Source organism: Wyeomyia smithii, chromosome 3 (assembly GCF_029784165.1).
Source record: "Wyeomyia smithii strain HCP4-BCI-WySm-NY-G18 chromosome 3, ASM2978416v1, whole genome shotgun sequence".
NCBI lineage: Eukaryota > Metazoa > Arthropoda > Insecta > Diptera > Culicidae > Wyeomyia > Wyeomyia smithii.
In genome coordinates this window covers 126801020-126818890 of record NC_073696.1, presented here as the reverse complement: position 1 = coordinate 126818890, position 17871 = coordinate 126801020, and the positions used below count along the sequence as shown (strand labels likewise).

The following is a 17871-nucleotide window of genomic DNA, read 5'->3' as shown; positions in this document are numbered from 1 at the left end:
TCCATCCGACCATTCGCCATTATGCTGTATTAACCAACAAATCTTACATTGCGCAATCGTCCTGCTAAAGATGGTCTATGCTTGCATTTTTTTTTTAATTTTTCTAGCTAAGTATCATTTCTCATTTTCAACACAGCTAGCTTCATTATCTCTTCCTTCCTCTGTTGGCTTAGCTACTATTTCGTGTTTCCAAATAGCCCATCTCGCTAAAGCTTGCATTATTGGATTCATACCGAAACGCGGTAGTAAACGAACAGTAAGTTCATCGTGATATGACTGACTGAACTAACAGTTTATATTTCGTAGAAAATGCTTTGCCCATTTTACGCACCAAGTACAAAAAAAATCTATCTCGAATACATGTAAAATCACACGTTATCATATTCAACGGTATACCAGCGTACATAAACGCAATACACCTCCACAATTTCACTACCCACATAAACATTACACACCCACCCTCACACGTACTCAGGATGAATCACGAAATTGTAGTATTCACATAGCATATGCGAGGATTCTTGCAATTTGAATAACGAGTGTTTTTTTGTTTTATTCTTTTTAACCAACAACATCTAACCTAGTCTTAGATTATACTACCACGTCAACGGTATCTGATGTAAATAGCACACACACGACAGATTATATACCGCACACAAGCGAGCAAATAACAACTAACTCTGTAACCAAGCAGCCATACACAACAACTGAGCAGTACGAAATGTATCCCGTTCCGAGCACAGTTGTTAGGGAATTCTCTCAAAAACCATCGTATTCCCCTGTAGATATAGGCACCGATTCTTCGACAGCTGCAACACCGAAGGAAACTACTAACCCAATGGAAACATCAGTGCCTGTTATTTCCACTACGTTTGAATCTGACACGCAAACTGACGTTAATGAACTATGGACGACTTCTACAACCTCTCAGACTGACCCAGACGAAAAACAGCAAACAACTAACCGACTAACCATTTCTGAACAAACCGATAGTTTCGAACATAGCACGCGACTACCGCCATCAAAAAAAATCACTACTCAAATTAATATTGAACAGCTGATAACTTTGGTTCCTAATACTGATAATTATGATCTTGAAAGTACAACTGATGGAACAACACAATTGTATAAGGAAACGGATGACTTATTTGTCTTAAATAAAACGTCTGCTGATAAACAAAGCACTGAAACTACAAACATTATGCGCAGTACAGCCGATGCAGATACAACAACAGAATATCCCAAAAGTATCAAAATCGCTACAAGCTCAACTGACGACACAATACAAGATGCTACTATTGAAACCGAAATCGATCTCTCTACTGCTATTGAGTCAAGTTACATTTCACACAAAACAAGTGCTGAAATCAGCACAATGCGTTCACACACAGTGCAAGTAACAGATAATAAGGAATCTACAAATGTCCCAATTCCAATTGAATCGAAGTCGCCGAAAACAGTTCATATGGAGTTCACCACGGCAGGATCAGTACGCAAAGAAACTTTTTTCGGAAGCACAACCCAGATGCAGGATACCACAGCGTCACCGACTACCGGCCGTACTGAAAGTGACTTTTCATCTACACCGACAATGAGTTATTCTGTTTACGACGGAACTACTGAAGACATTCTCGCTAACTATGAGGAGAGAGATAGGAATACCACAAAAAACACAACCCAGCAACCAGGCGTAACTACTATTAGTCAAATTATCTCTTTTGACACAACCACAACTGAGACAATGAATGATACAATGCAAACAACATCTACTCAAACTCAAACAAACGGTACAAGCATAGTTGATGTTTTGGAAATCTTGACAACACAAGGAACCTTTGATGAAGACTCGTCACAAACACTTTCAACGTCCAGTGAATACAGCATTGGTTTTGAAAAAACAAGCACATTGTCTGATATAACTACAACGGAAGTACCAAGAACGACATTCATCGAACATTCAAAAGATGAAAAGGCAATACTAGAACATTCAACAATTGCTATACCAACTGTTGGAACAGACAAACACCTTGACGTGCAAATAGTTACTTCAACTTCTGTCTACGACACAACTTCAGGAAAAATAACCAGTTCACAAGGAGAGAACAAAATGGACGAAACCACCCCACATTACACTAAATATTTTACTTCCGAGGAAATTAGCACGGATATAACTATAACACAGTCACCAGATGAGCAATCCAGTCCTGCTACGTCCTCAAATTTGCAAACTGAATCATTTTCAACAACAGCTCATGATCATATACGGAAGCAAGACATTTCAACAGTCAGTGAGCTACAAGCTGATAGCACGCACACAACACAAAGGGAATTTGGAGAAACCACTTTAACAGCCAGAACTCAAGCAAACGGTACAAGTCTAGTCGATGTTTTGGATACCTTGACAACAGAAGAAACCTTTGATAAAGACTCGTCACAAACACTTACAACGTCCAACATTGCTTTTGAAAAAACAAGCACTCTGTCGGATATTATTACAACAGAGGTACCCAGAACAACTTTCATCGAACATTCAAGTGACGAAGAAGCAGTACTAAAAGATTCAACAATGACTATACCGACTGTTGTAACTGACAAACACCTTGACATGCAAATAACTACTTCAGCCTCTGTTTACGATGCAACTTCTGGGAAACCAACCACCTCACAAAGCAAGAACGAAATGGACGATACCACCCCACATTACACTAAATATTCTACGTCCAAGAAAACTACTATAGATGCAACTATAACACAGTCAACTTATCAGCAGTCAAGTCCTGCTACACCCTCAATTTTGCATACCGAATCATTTTCAACAATAACTCATGATCATATAGGGAAGCAAGATATTTCAACAGTCAGTGAGCTACTAGTTGAGAACACGCACACCACACAAAGAGGATTTGGAGAAAACACTTACACAGCTGTAACTCAAACAAACGATACAAGTCTAGTCGATGTTTTGGAAACCTTGACAACACAAGAAACATTTGATGAAGACTCGTCACAAACACTTACAACGTCCAGTGAATACAGCATTGCTTTTGAAAAAACAAGCACTTTGTCTGATATAACTACAACGTATGTACCCACTGCGACTTTCATGGAACAATCAAGTGACGAAAAAGCAATAATAAAAGATTCAACAATTACTATACCAACTTTTGGAACTTCAACATCTGTCTCCGATACAACATTAGGAAAAATAACCACATCACAAAGGAAGAACGAAATGGACAAAACCACCCCACATTACACTAAATATTTTACGTCCGAGGAAACTACTATAGATGCAACTGTAACACAGTCGTCTGATCAGCAGTCAAGTCCTGCAACGCCCTCAAATTTGCAAACCGAATTATTTTCAACAACAACTCATGACCATATAGGGAAGCAAGATATTTCAACAGTCAGTGAGCTACAAGCTGAGAACACGTACACAACACAAAGGGAATTCGGAGAAACCATTGCAACAGCCAGAACTCAAACAAACGGTACAAGTCTAGCCGATGTTTTGGAAACCTTGACAACACAAAAAACATTTGATGAAGACTCGTCACAAAGACTCACAACATCCAGTGAATACAACATCGCTTTTGAAAAAACAAGCACTTTGTCTGATATAACTACAACGTATGTACCCACTGCGACTTTCATGGAACAATCAAGTGACGAAAAAGCAATAATAAAAGATTCAACAATTACTATACCAACTTTTGGAACTTCAACATCTGTCTCCGATACAACATTAGGAAAAATAACCACATCACAAAGCAAGAACGAAATGGACGATACCATCCCACATTACACTAAATATTTTACGTCCGAGGAAACTACTATAGATGCAACTGTAACACAGTCGTCTGATCAGCAGTCAAGTCCTGCTACGCCCTTAAATTTGCAAACCGAATCATTTTCAACAACAACTCATGATCATATAGGGAAGCAAGACATTTCAACAGTCAGTGAGGTACCAGCTGAGAACACGCACACAACACAAAGAGGATTTGGAGAAACCACTTCAACAGCTGTAACTCAAACAAACGGCACAAGTCTAGTCGATACTTTGGAAACCTTGACAACACAAGAAACATTTTATGAAGACTCGTCACAAACACTTACAACGTCCAGTGAATACAGCATTGCTTTTGAAAAAACAAGCACTTTGTCTGATATAACTACAACGGATCTACCCACTGCGACTTTCATGGAACATTCAAATGACGAAAAAGCAATAATAAAAGATTCAACAATTACTATACCAACTGTTGGAACTTCAACATCTGTCAACGATACAACATTAGGAAAAATAACCACATCACAAAGCAAGAACGAAATGAACGAAAACACCCAACATTACACTAAATATGTTACGTTCGAGACAACTAGCACGGATGTAACTATAACACAGTCACCAGATGAGCAGTCAAGTACTGCTCCGTCCTCAAATTTGCGAACCGAGTCATTTGCAACAATAACTCATGATCATACAGGGAAGCAAGATATTTCAACAGTAAGTGAGCTACAAGCTGAGAATACGCACACAACACAAAGGGAACTTGGAGACACCACTTCAACAGCCAGAACTGAAACAAACGGTACAAGTATAGTCGATGTTTTGGAAACCTTGACAACCCAAGAAACATTTGATGAAGACTCGTCACAAAGACTCACAACATCTAGTGAACACAACATTGCTTCAGAAAGAACAAGCACATTGTCTGATATAACCACGACGGAAGTATCCAAAACAACTTCCATCGAATATTTAAGTGACGAAACCGCAATAATAAAAGATTCAACTATTACTATACCAACTGTTGGAAATGACAAGCACCTTGACGTGCAAATAATAACTTCAACCTCTGTCTACGATACAACTTCAGGAATGATAGCGACTTTACAAAGCAAGAACGAAATGGACGATACCACCCCATATTACACTAAATATTCTACGTCTGAGGAAACTACTTTGGATGCAACTGTAACACCGTCATCTGAAGAGCAGTCAAGTCTAGCTACGTCCTCAAATTTGCATACCGAATCATTTTTAACAACAATTCATGAACATATAGGAAAACAAGACATTTCCACAGTCAGTGAACTACATGCTGAGAACACGCGCACAACACAAAGGGGATTTGGAGAAACCATTTACACATCCAGAACTGAAACAAACGGTACAAGTGTAGCAGATGTTTTGGAAACCTTGACAACACAAGGAATCTATGATAAAGACTCTTTACAAGCACTTACAACGTCCAGTGAATACAACATTGCTTTTGAAAAAACAAGTACTCTGTCGGATATAACTACAACGGAAGTTCCCAGTGCGACTTTCATGGATCATTCAAGTGACGAAAAAGCAATAATAAAAGATACAACAATTACTGTACCAACTGTTGGAACTTCAACATCTGTCTACGATACATCATCAGGAAAAATAACCACATCACAAAGCAAGAACGAAATGAACGAAACCACCCCACATTACACTAAATATGTTACGTTCGAGGCAACTAGCACGGATGTAATTATAACACAGTCACCAGATGAGCAGTCAAGTACTGCTACGTCCTCAAGTTTGCAAACTGAATCATTTGCAACAACAACTCATGATCATACAGGGAAGCAAGATATTTCAACATTAAGTGAGTTACAAACTGAAAATACGCATACAACACAAAGGGAATTTGAAGAAACCACTTACACAGCCACAACTCAAACAAACGGTACAAGTCTAGTCGATGCTTTGGAAACCTTGACCACACAAGGAACCTTTGATGAAGACTCGTCACAAAGACTCACAACATCTAGTGAATACAGCATTGCTTTTGAGAAAACAAGCACTTTGTCTGATATAACTACAACGGAAGTACCCAGAACGACTTACATCGAACATTCAAGTTACGAAAAAGCAATACTAGAACATTCAACAATTGCTATACAAACTGATGGAACTGACAAACACCTTGACGTGCAAATAATTACTTCAACCTCTGTCTACGATACAACTTCAGGGAAAATAACGACTTCACAAAGCAAGAACGAAATGGACGAAACCACCCCATATTACACTAAATATTTTACGCCCGAGGCAACTAGCACGGATGTAATTATAACACAGTCACCAGATGAGCAATCAAGTCCTGCTACACCCTCAGATTTGCATACCGAATCATTTTCAACAAAAACTCATGATCATACAGGGAAGCAAGATATTTCAACAATCAGTGAGCTACAAGCTGAGAACACGCGCACAACACAAAGGGAACTTGGAGAAACCACTTACACATCCAGAAATCAAACAAACGGTACAAGTGTAGCAGATGTTTTGGAAACCATGACAACACAAGGAATCTATGATGAAGACTCTTCACAAGCACTTACAACGTCCAGTGAATACAACATTGCTTTTGAAAAAACAAGTACTCTGTCGGATATAACTACAACGGAAGTTCCCAGTGCGACTTTCATGGATCATTCAAGTGACGAAAAAGCAATAATAAAAGATACAACAATTACTATACCAACTGTTGGAACTGACAAACAGCTTGACGTGCAAATAATTACTCCAACCTCTGTCTACGATACAACTTCAGGAAAACCAACCACTTCAAGAAGCAAGAATGAAATGGAAGTAACCACCTCACATTACACTAAATATTTTACATCCGAGAAAACTACTTTGGATGTATCTGTACAACAGCCACCAGATGAACAGTCAAGTCCTGGTACGTCCTCGAATTTGCAAACCGAATCATTTTTAACAACAACAATGATATTAAGTAACCCAAATACAACATCTTCTGTTGAAACAACCGAAAAAACAGGTCAGCTAACTTCTACGATCGGAACTACTATGGATACCAATGAAGAGGATGCACGGACTATTGTTTTCAGTGAACGAGGCGAAATAACAACAAATCTTCCCATTGAGCCTAATTCAATGATATCAAAGGAAGGAACTACGCTGGGCACAATTACTCTGACAGAGAGCTCAGAACAATCAACAGTCACCAAAGTCGCAACATCCCAATGGAAAGATACAGATACAACCACTGTACCAGATTCGACAACACAGGCAATCAAACATATGACCATACCATTTACATCTGAATTTTTCATACCCAATCTTAGTTTACACGAATATTCAACGTTAAGAAATGCCGAGGTGTCACTAGAAATTTCAACTACTGTTGACTTTTCCCTTGCTGACGGCGAAAATATCTTCACTACACCATCAGTTCAAACAACCTTGGCAGCAGACACATCAACTGAAACATTCAGTGAACCAAAAGTAACTACAACTACGTCAACATCAGCTACGTCAGTTAACTATGCCGATCAACCGCAAAAAACCGCGTCGATGTTGCCTGTAACTGATTCTATTGATGATTCCCCGAGTTATCAGCCAAGTGAATCTACTGAGGCCACTACAGTTATCAGGCCAACCACCAAAGAGCGTGAATCAAAGATTCCAAAGACAATTACATTAACTTCTCCTGGAATAACAGCGTTTCCAGAAACAAAAACGGAATTAACTTCAGTTTTGGAAAACATTCAGTTTCCTACAATCAACATAGCAAAAGAGAGCCACTTTACAGAGTATCCGACAACCGAGACGGTTTTCAGTCAGCGAAATACAATAGAATATATGGAACCAACTTCAAATACAGTCACTTACGCTATAACAGAGAATGACTCCGAATCTTCTTTAAATACTGAATCATTAAGTCAGGAACCAGTAACAGTAGACATATCATTGACAAAAACCGAAAAAACAGACTTTACTACAACTACTTATAACCCGACCCACGAAAACATTGATAACACTGCGACTGCAAGCTCTTTTCTGGATGATTCATCGTCTTCTCTAGCGAATGAAATAGACGATGAGACAGCCTCCTATTCATTTGCTAGAAACTGCCGAACTTCTACTGACTGTGAAATATCCGAAACATGCAATAAAACACATTGTATACCAATCTGTACAGACAATTTATCTTCCAATACACCCTGCGCAAAAGGTATAATCAGCTGCCTGTTGGATGCAAAACTTGCACAATAGATCTATTCTACTCTGTACCTTGCAACTATTTGCATTTCGATTCTCTGTTTGTATTGTGCTCTCCACTACTGTACAGTTGTTTCTGCTATAGCTTAAGCCTCTAAACACTTTTTTAAGTGCGTTTCTAACCTTTGCTATCCTCTACAACTCTGTTTTACTGTTCTTTGTTTCTCGATATACTAGAAAATGACGGTTTACTCTGGTTTGTTGAAGACAAAGATACGTGTTGCTTTTCGCTAGAGTAAGCCGTCATTAGAATTCTAAACAAAACAACATTTACCACATTTACCAAATGATCTAATCCTCACATCCACGCCAATAACCTACGGTAGAGCCGCCCGGTACACCTAAGAAACCCGAACCCTGTCAATCGGATGTGGACTGTATCGAAACGGAGGTATGCTATATGGGAACATGCGAGGATCCCTGCCTATTCGACAGGGTTTGCGCACCCACAGCAACCTGCCGCAGTAAAATGCATCGGCCAATCTGCACCTGTCCACCCGGACACGAGGGTAACCCGATGATCAAGTGTACACCGATTAAAACAAGTAAGCCATACTAACGCTTCCCATTTACAAATCAAACGAGTTGCACATAACTGCAAGTCATAACCTTCTGACTTCACTTGCACATTACATTTACACTACCAGTTGATATAAGAACAGAACGTTTTTTACAGGTTATGTTTTGTAAAAATTGTACAGAAAAAAATACTCCACACTTGCCAATGTAAATACGGTTTCTGCACTGTGCATTTAAAACACACTTGTTTTTGTTTCTTTCTTTTGTTGCACCAAAAACAGTTGAATGCACCTCAAGTGATGAATGTACTTTATTGGAAGCCTGCATTGCTAATGTCTGTCAGCGGCCGTGTGATGTGCAAAATCCGTGTGCCCCCAACGCGGTTTGCATCAATCAAAATCATGGTTCTGAATGTAGTTGCGTTGAAGGATACCATGGAAATGGTCACGTGTCTTGTCAATTAGGTAAACTAATGAAGAATATCACTTTATTTCAAGGACTTTTCAATAGTCCTCCTTTATCTACCTTGTAGTGACAACACCAGGTTCGATTTGTCAGTATAATGAAGACTGTCCTCCAGACAAACTGTGTGACCGGTTGAATCGAGTTTGTATAAATCCGTGCCAAGAAGACTCTTGCGGAGACAACGCTGAATGCTTCCCACGTAACCACGGAATAGAGTGCCGTTGCAGGAATGGATTTTCTGGAAACGCATACATACAGTGTGTTCAGTTACATGGTTGCACATCGGATAGTGAATGCGACTTTTCTGAAGCTTGCATCAACGGCCAATGTGCATCTCCATGTCAATGCGGGCCGTACGCTTTATGTGATGTGAAGAATCACAAAGGCAACTGCAGGTGCCCTCCAGGATATCATGGTGATGGTCATGTAGGATGTAATCCACCTAGTAACCCTTGCGATCCAAACCCATGTGGCCTCAACGCTATGTGCGAAATTGACGCAGGGAGTCCAATCTGCTTTTGTCCGAAAGGTTTAACAGGAAATCCATTCAGAAATTGCAGTAAGTATTACAGCATTATATAACATTTTCACTCAAACTCTAACTATTTATTGTTAACATGTTTATCACTAGTACCAGAAGGTGATGAGTGTGCTCCAAATCCTTGTGGACCAAATAGTGGCTGCAGAAAGATAAACAATCAGGCTGCTTGTTTTTGCTTACCAGAATTCGACGGAAGCCCACCAGAAGTACCATGTAAACTGCCACAAAATCCTTGTGATCCCTCTCCTTGTGGACCAAATACTCAATGTGCAGTTCTGAAGAATGGCTACGCCAAGTGTACGTGCCTCAGCGGATATATAGAAAGTCCCAATACAATCCGTGGATGTGTTGAACCCAAAAATCCGTGTGATCCAAATCCGTGTGGATTTGGAGCTGTTTGCGATTCGTCTCGAAAACCAGAATGCTACTGCCCTGAGGGTTCAGTTGGAAATCCGTTCCGTAGCTGTGTTGAACCAGTTGTTACATCCGAGCTTTGCAAACCTGGGCCGTGTGGGAAAGATGCAGACTGTTATATCGCTGGAGGTAGAGAACAATGTTATTGCCGACCAGGATATGTTGGAGATGCTTATATTGGTTGTGATGAGCATCCACGGTCTGTTTGTGAGCCAAATCCTTGCGGTCCTGGTGCGGAGTGCTTAGTACTACCAGATAGAACTCCCGCATGTAGATGTCCACCGGGATTAAGTGGAGATCCGACTACGACAGAAGGATGCCGAGGTTTCGAATGTCGTATTGATAGTGAATGTCCTGCTGATAAAGCTTGTATTGGCTTTCAATGCGTCGATCCATGTCCGGGTGCTTGTGCTGCTGGAGCCTATTGCAAAGTAGAAAAACATCATCCTGTGTGCTTCTGCAATGCAGGTCTGACCGGAAATCCAGCCATTAGATGCTATTTAATTGATGAGGAGGTACCGCATAACCAGTGTAATCCTAGTCCTTGTGGCCTGAACACGCAGTGTACTGTACGAAATAAAAGACCCATCTGCAAATGTTTACCTAACTACAAGGGCGATCCCAAAAAAGGTTGCCGCGCAGAATGTGAGCTCAACTCTGATTGCCCATCCGATAAGGCATGCATGAACCGACGTTGTGTACCACCCTGTAACGGTGCAGTATGCGGAATAAATGCAGAATGTCACGTACAATACCATACACCAATGTGCAAATGTCCAAATGGATTCACTGGAGACTCATTCGTTCATTGCGTACTGATTCCTGAGGAAAGAAACATGACCCGACAACCGTGCCAAGAATCACCATGTGGCCCGCAAGGAATATGCTCAGTTTACGGTGATGATGTAGCACTCTGTGATCCATGTTCAGCCTCAGATGCTGTTCACAATCCCCGATGTCGACCCAAGTGTGTTCTGAATACCGATTGTCCATTCAATTTGGCGTGTCTGCAGGGAAAATGTTTAGATCCTTGTCCAGGATCTTGCGGTGATAACGCTCATTGTACAGTAGAACAACATCGACCAGTTTGCTCATGTCTCCCTGGCTTATACGGCAATCCATATGAACGATGTATGAAGCAGGACACACCACTGGAAACATGCGATACCATCAGATGTGGTGCAAATACAGAATGTAGACGAATGAGCGGTGCCCTAGCCTGTGTTTGCAAAAAGAACTATTTTGGCGATCCACTGGTTGGTTGTAGACCAGAGTGCGTGATCAACACGGATTGTTCTATTAACAAAGCATGCGTTAACACCAGGTGCCAGGATCCATGTGTTGGGGTATGCGGCGTAAATGCTCTTTGCAAAGTAGTAAACCACCTACCAGTATGCTACTGCGCACCTACTCACACGGGAGATGCTCTGATAGCATGTACCGAGAAAACTTATCTCCCTCCGGACAATACACCATGTGATCCAAATCCTTGCGGTCCTAATAGTAAATGTTTGGGGACACCCGAAAATTACGCAGTTTGTTCGTGTTTACCGGGATACCGTGGTATACCACCAGCTTGCCAAGCAGAATGTATGATTAATGCTGAATGTCCGCAGAATGAAGCCTGTGTCAATCTAAAGTGTATCAATCCATGTCCCGGAACATGTGGTGTTAATGCAAAATGTGAAGTACTCAACCATAATCCTATTTGTAGTTGTGCACCTAACCAACAAGGTGATCCATTTGTGAGATGCGATTTCAGACAAAATCCTGAGAAACCTCCGACGAAAAACCCATGTGACCCATCGCCGTGTGGGCTGAACTCTATTTGCCAAGTCAAACGAAATCGGCCTGTGTGTTCGTGTCAAGCCAATTTCGTCGGTAGTCCCCCCTATTGTCGCCCAGAATGTGCCTTGAGCTCTGAATGTACGCAAGATAAAGCTTGTATCAATGAAAAATGCAAGAATCCTTGTGAGAACGCATGTGGAATAAACGCAGAATGTTACGTTGTAGCTCACTCAGCGTTCTGTAATTGTCGGCCAGGATACGAAGGTGATGCGTTCATTGGTTGTTCTGAAGTTCCTAGAGATATCCCCCAAAAAGACGTCTGCCACCCGAGTCCTTGCGCCGAAAACGCAGTGTGTACTGAAGCTAACGGTGCTGCCAAGTGCAGTTGTATTGCACCATATTTGGGTGATCCTTATAACACCGGTTGCCGACCAGAATGTGTTCTGCATTCTGACTGTCCAAGTCATCTGGCTTGCGTGAATCAGCACTGCCGCGATCCATGTCCAGGAAAATGTGGATCTAACGCCGTATGTACCGTAGCCAATCACATTCCAGTATGCGAGTGTATCCAAGGTCATATTGGAGATGCATTCCGAGGATGCCGTAAGGAGCCAGTTACTCCAAAGGACCCTTGTGCGCAATGCCCTTCGAATAGTGTGTGCCGTATCATTCAAGGGCGTCCGACATGCTCATGTCCCGAAGGCTACCGTGGAGCACCGCCTGCATGTCGACCAGAATGCTCCAGCAACGAAGAATGTCGTCATGATCAAAGCTGTATTAACCTCAAATGCAAAGATCCATGTCCTGGATTGTGTGGTATTAATGCACAGTGTCAAGTCATCAACCACAAAGCATTTTGTAGTTGTCTTCGCGATTATTATGGAAATCCGTTTGAACAGTGTATGCCGAAACCAGTCAAACCCATGCATCCATGCCAGCCAAGTCCTTGTGGTCCGTACTCAGAGTGTCGAGAAGTGAATGATCGTGCTGCGTGTTCCTGTGTTCCAGGAATGCTCGGTACTCCCCCAAACTGTAGACCAGAGTGTGAAACAGATCTAGATTGCCCATCAAGCCGGGCTTGCCTTAATCAAAGATGCAAGGATCCTTGCGTTGGGTCTTGTGGATTTAACACTCATTGTGTAGCTCGTGATCATCGTCCTGAGTGTTATTGCACAGAAGGTTTTGAAGGTGATCCCTACAATGGATGTAATCCAATTGGTAAGTACTTTAACCTTTCCTTGCTTACCGTGATTTTGTAAACGTGTAGGAAACCATCAATTTTTCTGAAATCATGATTTTTATAGTCGTATACCACGAAGAAACGATAAATCCCTGCAACCCATCGCCATGTGGATCAAATGCTATATGTAAAGAATATAACGGTGCTGGTTCATGTACTTGCATGCAAAATTATTTTGGTGATCCTTACGTCAGCTGTAGACCAGAATGCATTCAAAGTTCAGACTGCCCGTACGACAAGTCATGTGTTAACACTAAATGTGTCGACCCATGCATTGGTACATGCGGTCTGAATGCTGAGTGTCGTGTACATAATCACGCTCCTGTATGCACATGTGTATCTGGATTTGTGGGCAATCCATCACTAGCCTGTTATCTCCTTATTATCGAAAGTATGTCCTATTCTATAGTTTGTACTTCTTTTTTGTATCTAACCTTTCCTTCTATTCATTGGATATTAGAGCCTAAAGATGAACCAATCGATCCTTGTATACCCTCGCCATGCGGTCCTTATAGCATTTGTCGAGCGGTAGACAATCGAGCCGTTTGTGCGTGCCAAAATAATTGTATTGGAGCACCTCCTAACTGTAGACCGGAATGTATGCTCAACTCTGAATGCTCCAGGGACCAATCTTGCATTAACCAACGTTGTGTAGATCCATGTCCGGGGACATGCGGTCTCAACGCACGATGTCGAGTTGTCAATCACAATCCCATATGTAGCTGTAATTTTAGATTTGTTGGTGACCCCTTTGTGAGATGTACTCCAGAACCGAGTAAGAATTCCTCGTTTATGTTCGCTTTTATTGCCACAGCTGCTTCAGCTTCGAAGATCGTTTCCGAAAAATTACGTATTCAAACATAAAGTGTATTGAAATTCGATTCATATTTTTACGGAGATGTTCTTCGCAAATGCTATGCTATAAGCTTATGCATTCTATTTATATGTCATATATGTTCAATGTGTTTCCCCGGCTATTTTAGAACAACCTGTCTCACAAGAGCAACCCTGTCAGCCCTCTCCCTGTGGTCCAAATGCAAACTGTCGGGTAAATGGTGATCGCCCAATATGTTCATGTATGCCCAATTTCATCGGACGACCTCCTAACTGTCGACCGGAATGTGTTGTTAATTCTGAATGTTCTATGAATTTAGCATGTGTCAATGAAAAGTGTGTTGATCCTTGTCAAGGATCATGCGGGCCCAATGCAGAATGTAGAGTTGTATCGCATAGACCAATGTGCACATGTTATCCATCTTACACGGGTGATCCCTTCTCTGGTTGCAATAAAATACAAAGTAAGCTGAATTACAAAAAACATACACTGAGCACCCTAATCATCGATTCTACGACGAACTGATACATTTTCTATTCCTAAACTATCTTTTTCCTCCTGTTTTAGTAATCCATGAAGCACCCATGCCTTGCACGCCGAGTCCTTGCGGTGTAAATGCTATTTGTAGAGAGCAATCAGGTGCAGGCTCATGTTCATGCCTACCAGAATATTTCGGTGATCCATATGTTAGTTGTAGACCAGAATGTGTCATGAATAGTGATTGTCAAAGAACGCGAGCATGCATCAATAGTAAATGTGTCGATCCCTGCCCTGGTACCTGTGGTTCCAATGCCGAATGTCACGTAGTTAATCACTCCCCTACTTGCACTTGCATCCACGGTTACATCGGTAATCCATTTACTTCATGTACTCTACAACCAGAAAGTAAGATTTTTTTTCAACGGGATTTTAAGTTATCTAAACCAAGTTTCTTTTTTATCGTCCAGTTGAAGACGAACCAATTAATCCATGCCAGCCATCGCCTTGTGGACCAAACAGCATTTGCCGAGTTGGCAACAATCATGCTATTTGCACTTGTAGTCCTAACTTTATTGGAACACCTCCCAGTTGTCGGCCGGAGTGTGTTGTAAGTTCCGAATGTCCTCTGGACAAGGCGTGCGTTGGTCAAAAATGTAGAGATCCTTGTCCAGGAACCTGCGGACTTAATGCACGCTGTCAGGTTGTCAACCATAATCCCATATGTAGTTGCAAAGTTGGATTCACTGGAGATCCTTTCTCAAGATGTGTGCCTGAAGAGAGTAAGCTTTAATTAATTTACATACAGTTAGTTTCGGTGTATATATTGCAAATATTCACTATCTAGGAACCCCCATCATTAACGAAGAACCAAAATATCCTTGTCAACCATCACCTTGTGGACCCAATTCACAATGCAAAGAAGTTGGTAACACTGCTGTATGTTCATGTTTACCAAACTACATTGGTCGATCTCCCAATTGTCGGCCAGAATGCACTTCGAATTCTGAATGCACTGCTATGCTGGCTTGTATAAACGAAAAATGCGAGAATCCCTGCCCAGGATCATGTGGTTCGTACGCTACTTGCGTCGTACAGAATCATCAACCCAGTTGTAAATGCTACGATGGCTACACTGGCGATCCCTACTCGGCATGCATGCCAATACCAAGTAAAGTCTTTTTGCCAATATCTAGAAGCTAGAACATTTTTATTATTCTACATGAATTATTTTAGTTCAACGAGAGCCTGAAATTGTAGACCCATGTACTCCATCACCTTGCGGTGTAAATGCAAAATGCAATGTGCGAAATAATGCGGGTTCTTGTACCTGTTTGCCGGATTATTTTGGTGACCCTTACCATGAATGTAGGCCTGAATGTATTTTAAATGCTGATTGCCCTAAGACTCGGTCCTGTTTAAACAACAAATGTACGGATCCGTGCCCTGGAATGTGTGGACGCAATGCCGAATGCTTTGTTTCCAATCATGCCCCTATGTGTTCATGCCTTGCTGGATTCACTGGTAACCCTTCGGTTGTCTGTCATGAAATCCCAAAAAGTAGGTGCATTCACTATAAACAACTGAAAAAATCCCTGAAATCCGTGATTTTCAATTTACAGTAGCCGATCCAGTTCTTGTTAACCCCTGTCGACCGTCACCTTGTGGGCCATACAGCGAATGTCGTGAAGTAGATAACCATGCAGTTTGCTCTTGTCAGAAAAATTACGTTGGTACACCACCGGCGTGCCGTCCGGAATGTATTGTTAGCTCAGAGTGTTCTCAGTATAAGGCCTGCTTAAACCAGAAGTGTGTTGATCCTTGTCCTGGAACCTGCGGCTTGAATGCCAGATGTAACGTTATTAATCACAACCCGATTTGTAGTTGTCCTTCTGATTTCACTGGTGATCCCTTCGTACAGTGCCTGCCAGAGGAAAGTAAGTTCCTCGTACTAGTCGAACCAAGCATACAAATCCTGATTTATTTCTCTCATTACTGCAGAACGTCCAGCACCAAGAGAACCAGAAAATCCTTGCATACCTAATCCATGTGGTCCTAACTCACAGTGTCGAACTGCAGGCACAGTTCCCGCTTGTTCTTGTCTACCTAATTATGTAGGTCGCGCACCGAACTGCCGACCCGAATGCACGATCAACTCCGAATGTGCTGGAAATCTTGCCTGTATTAATGAGAAATGTATAGATCCATGCCCGGGCTCATGTGGACCAAATGCCGTTTGCAATGTAATCAAACATTCCCCTGTATGTTCCTGCTCATCCGGTTTTACTGGCGATCCCTTCTCTGGGTGTATGGATATTCCTCGTAAGATCTTTTCATTTCTTTATCTAAGTAGAAGTACAGTGAAAAGCTCTCTCCGTAGTTTTCTACACTATACCTTCTGTTACTTTAGAATTTAAATAGTATTTTTCAATTCAGACTACACCTTATCTTACACAATTTGCCTTCACTCTACTTCTGAAATATTCCTAGTATATAAGTGCATGTGTAGTGCCCACTGAGTGTTTTGTGTAATATTATACAAATTAGTGTTTTCTTTAAAGTAGATCCAACTGAAAGCTCAACATTCCGTTATTTGAATAAACATTCTTTGGATTAAGAGTCGTTCAATGTAGATCATCGTAGCAATAAAGCTTCTATCCAAGGGAGTCTCCAGTTGTACCTACTTTATTTTTCTACTACGCTATCAGCATGTGTGTGTGCTTGTGTGTGCCTATCTATGTTTTATCTTTATTTACGCTCTATTATAGTTCCACCAATACAAAACGAAATGAGGGATCCTTGCAATCCTTCGCCGTGTGGATCGAATGCTGTTTGTAAGGAACGTAACGGTGCTGGCTCTTGTACATGTTTATCGGAATATTTTGGCGATCCGTACAGTGGATGCCGTCCGGAGTGCGTGACTAATAGTGACTGCCCACGTAACAAAGCATGTGTTAATAATAAATGCAAAGATCCATGCCCTGGTGTATGTGGCATTAACGCTGAATGTTACGTGGTCAACCACTCTCCCAGTTGCGCTTGTATTTCTGGATACACAGGCGATCCACTGTCCGCCTGCCACGAACCTGTTCCTCCGAGTAAGATTAATGTATTTATCCTATCTATCACTCTAACTTATGTAAATACACACTTGTAGAGCAAAACGTACCTCTCAATCCATGTTCGCCGTCCCCTTGTGGACCTAATAGTTTGTGTCGTGAAATCAACGGACATGCAGTATGCTCTTGCCAAACAGGTTTTATTGGAACTCCGCCAAGTTGTCGACCAGAATGTGTCGTTAGTTCAGAATGCGCTCCCGACAAGGCTTGCATTAACCAAAAATGCCAAGACCCTTGTCCGGGTACATGTGGACAAAACGCACGTTGTCAGATCGTCAATCATAGCCCTATCTGTAGCTGTTCTTCTGACTTCACCGGAGATCCTTTTGTAAAGTGTACACCGTTAGAAAGTAAGCATGCATGGAAGATCTTGTTGCAATTGCATGTCATTGACTA

The 17871-nt window shown here is 41.5% G+C and overlaps 1 protein-coding gene across 6 annotated transcripts in view; it reads left to right on the top strand.

The window, feature by feature from the left end:
* LOC129731453 (uncharacterized) overlaps window positions 1-17871 on the top strand; it is a 365349-nt gene that overhangs the window by 298811 nt on the left and 48667 nt on the right. For 5 of the 6 annotated variants that reach the window (XM_055691463.1, XM_055691461.1, XM_055691460.1 and 2 more), the window contains 16 exons: window positions 585-8030; window positions 8404-8622; window positions 8878-9060; window positions 9129-9620; window positions 9693-13022; window positions 13109-13435; window positions 13505-13819; window positions 14028-14342; window positions 14447-14764; window positions 14827-15138; window positions 15204-15527; window positions 15593-15916; window positions 15979-16293; window positions 16358-16678; window positions 17125-17454; window positions 17514-17825. In XM_055691463.1, the coding sequence (XP_055547438.1) occupies window positions 585-8030; window positions 8404-8622; window positions 8878-9060; window positions 9129-9620; window positions 9693-13022; window positions 13109-13435; window positions 13505-13819; window positions 14028-14342; window positions 14447-14764; window positions 14827-15138; window positions 15204-15527; window positions 15593-15916; window positions 15979-16293; window positions 16358-16678; window positions 17125-17454; window positions 17514-17825 (15183 nt within the window). The remainder of the gene's footprint in view (window positions 1-584; window positions 8031-8403; window positions 8623-8877; window positions 9061-9128; window positions 9621-9692; window positions 13023-13108; window positions 13436-13504; window positions 13820-14027; window positions 14343-14446; window positions 14765-14826; window positions 15139-15203; window positions 15528-15592; window positions 15917-15978; window positions 16294-16357; window positions 16679-17124; window positions 17455-17513; window positions 17826-17871) is intronic. The other variant, XM_055691464.1, reaches the window with a different exon arrangement.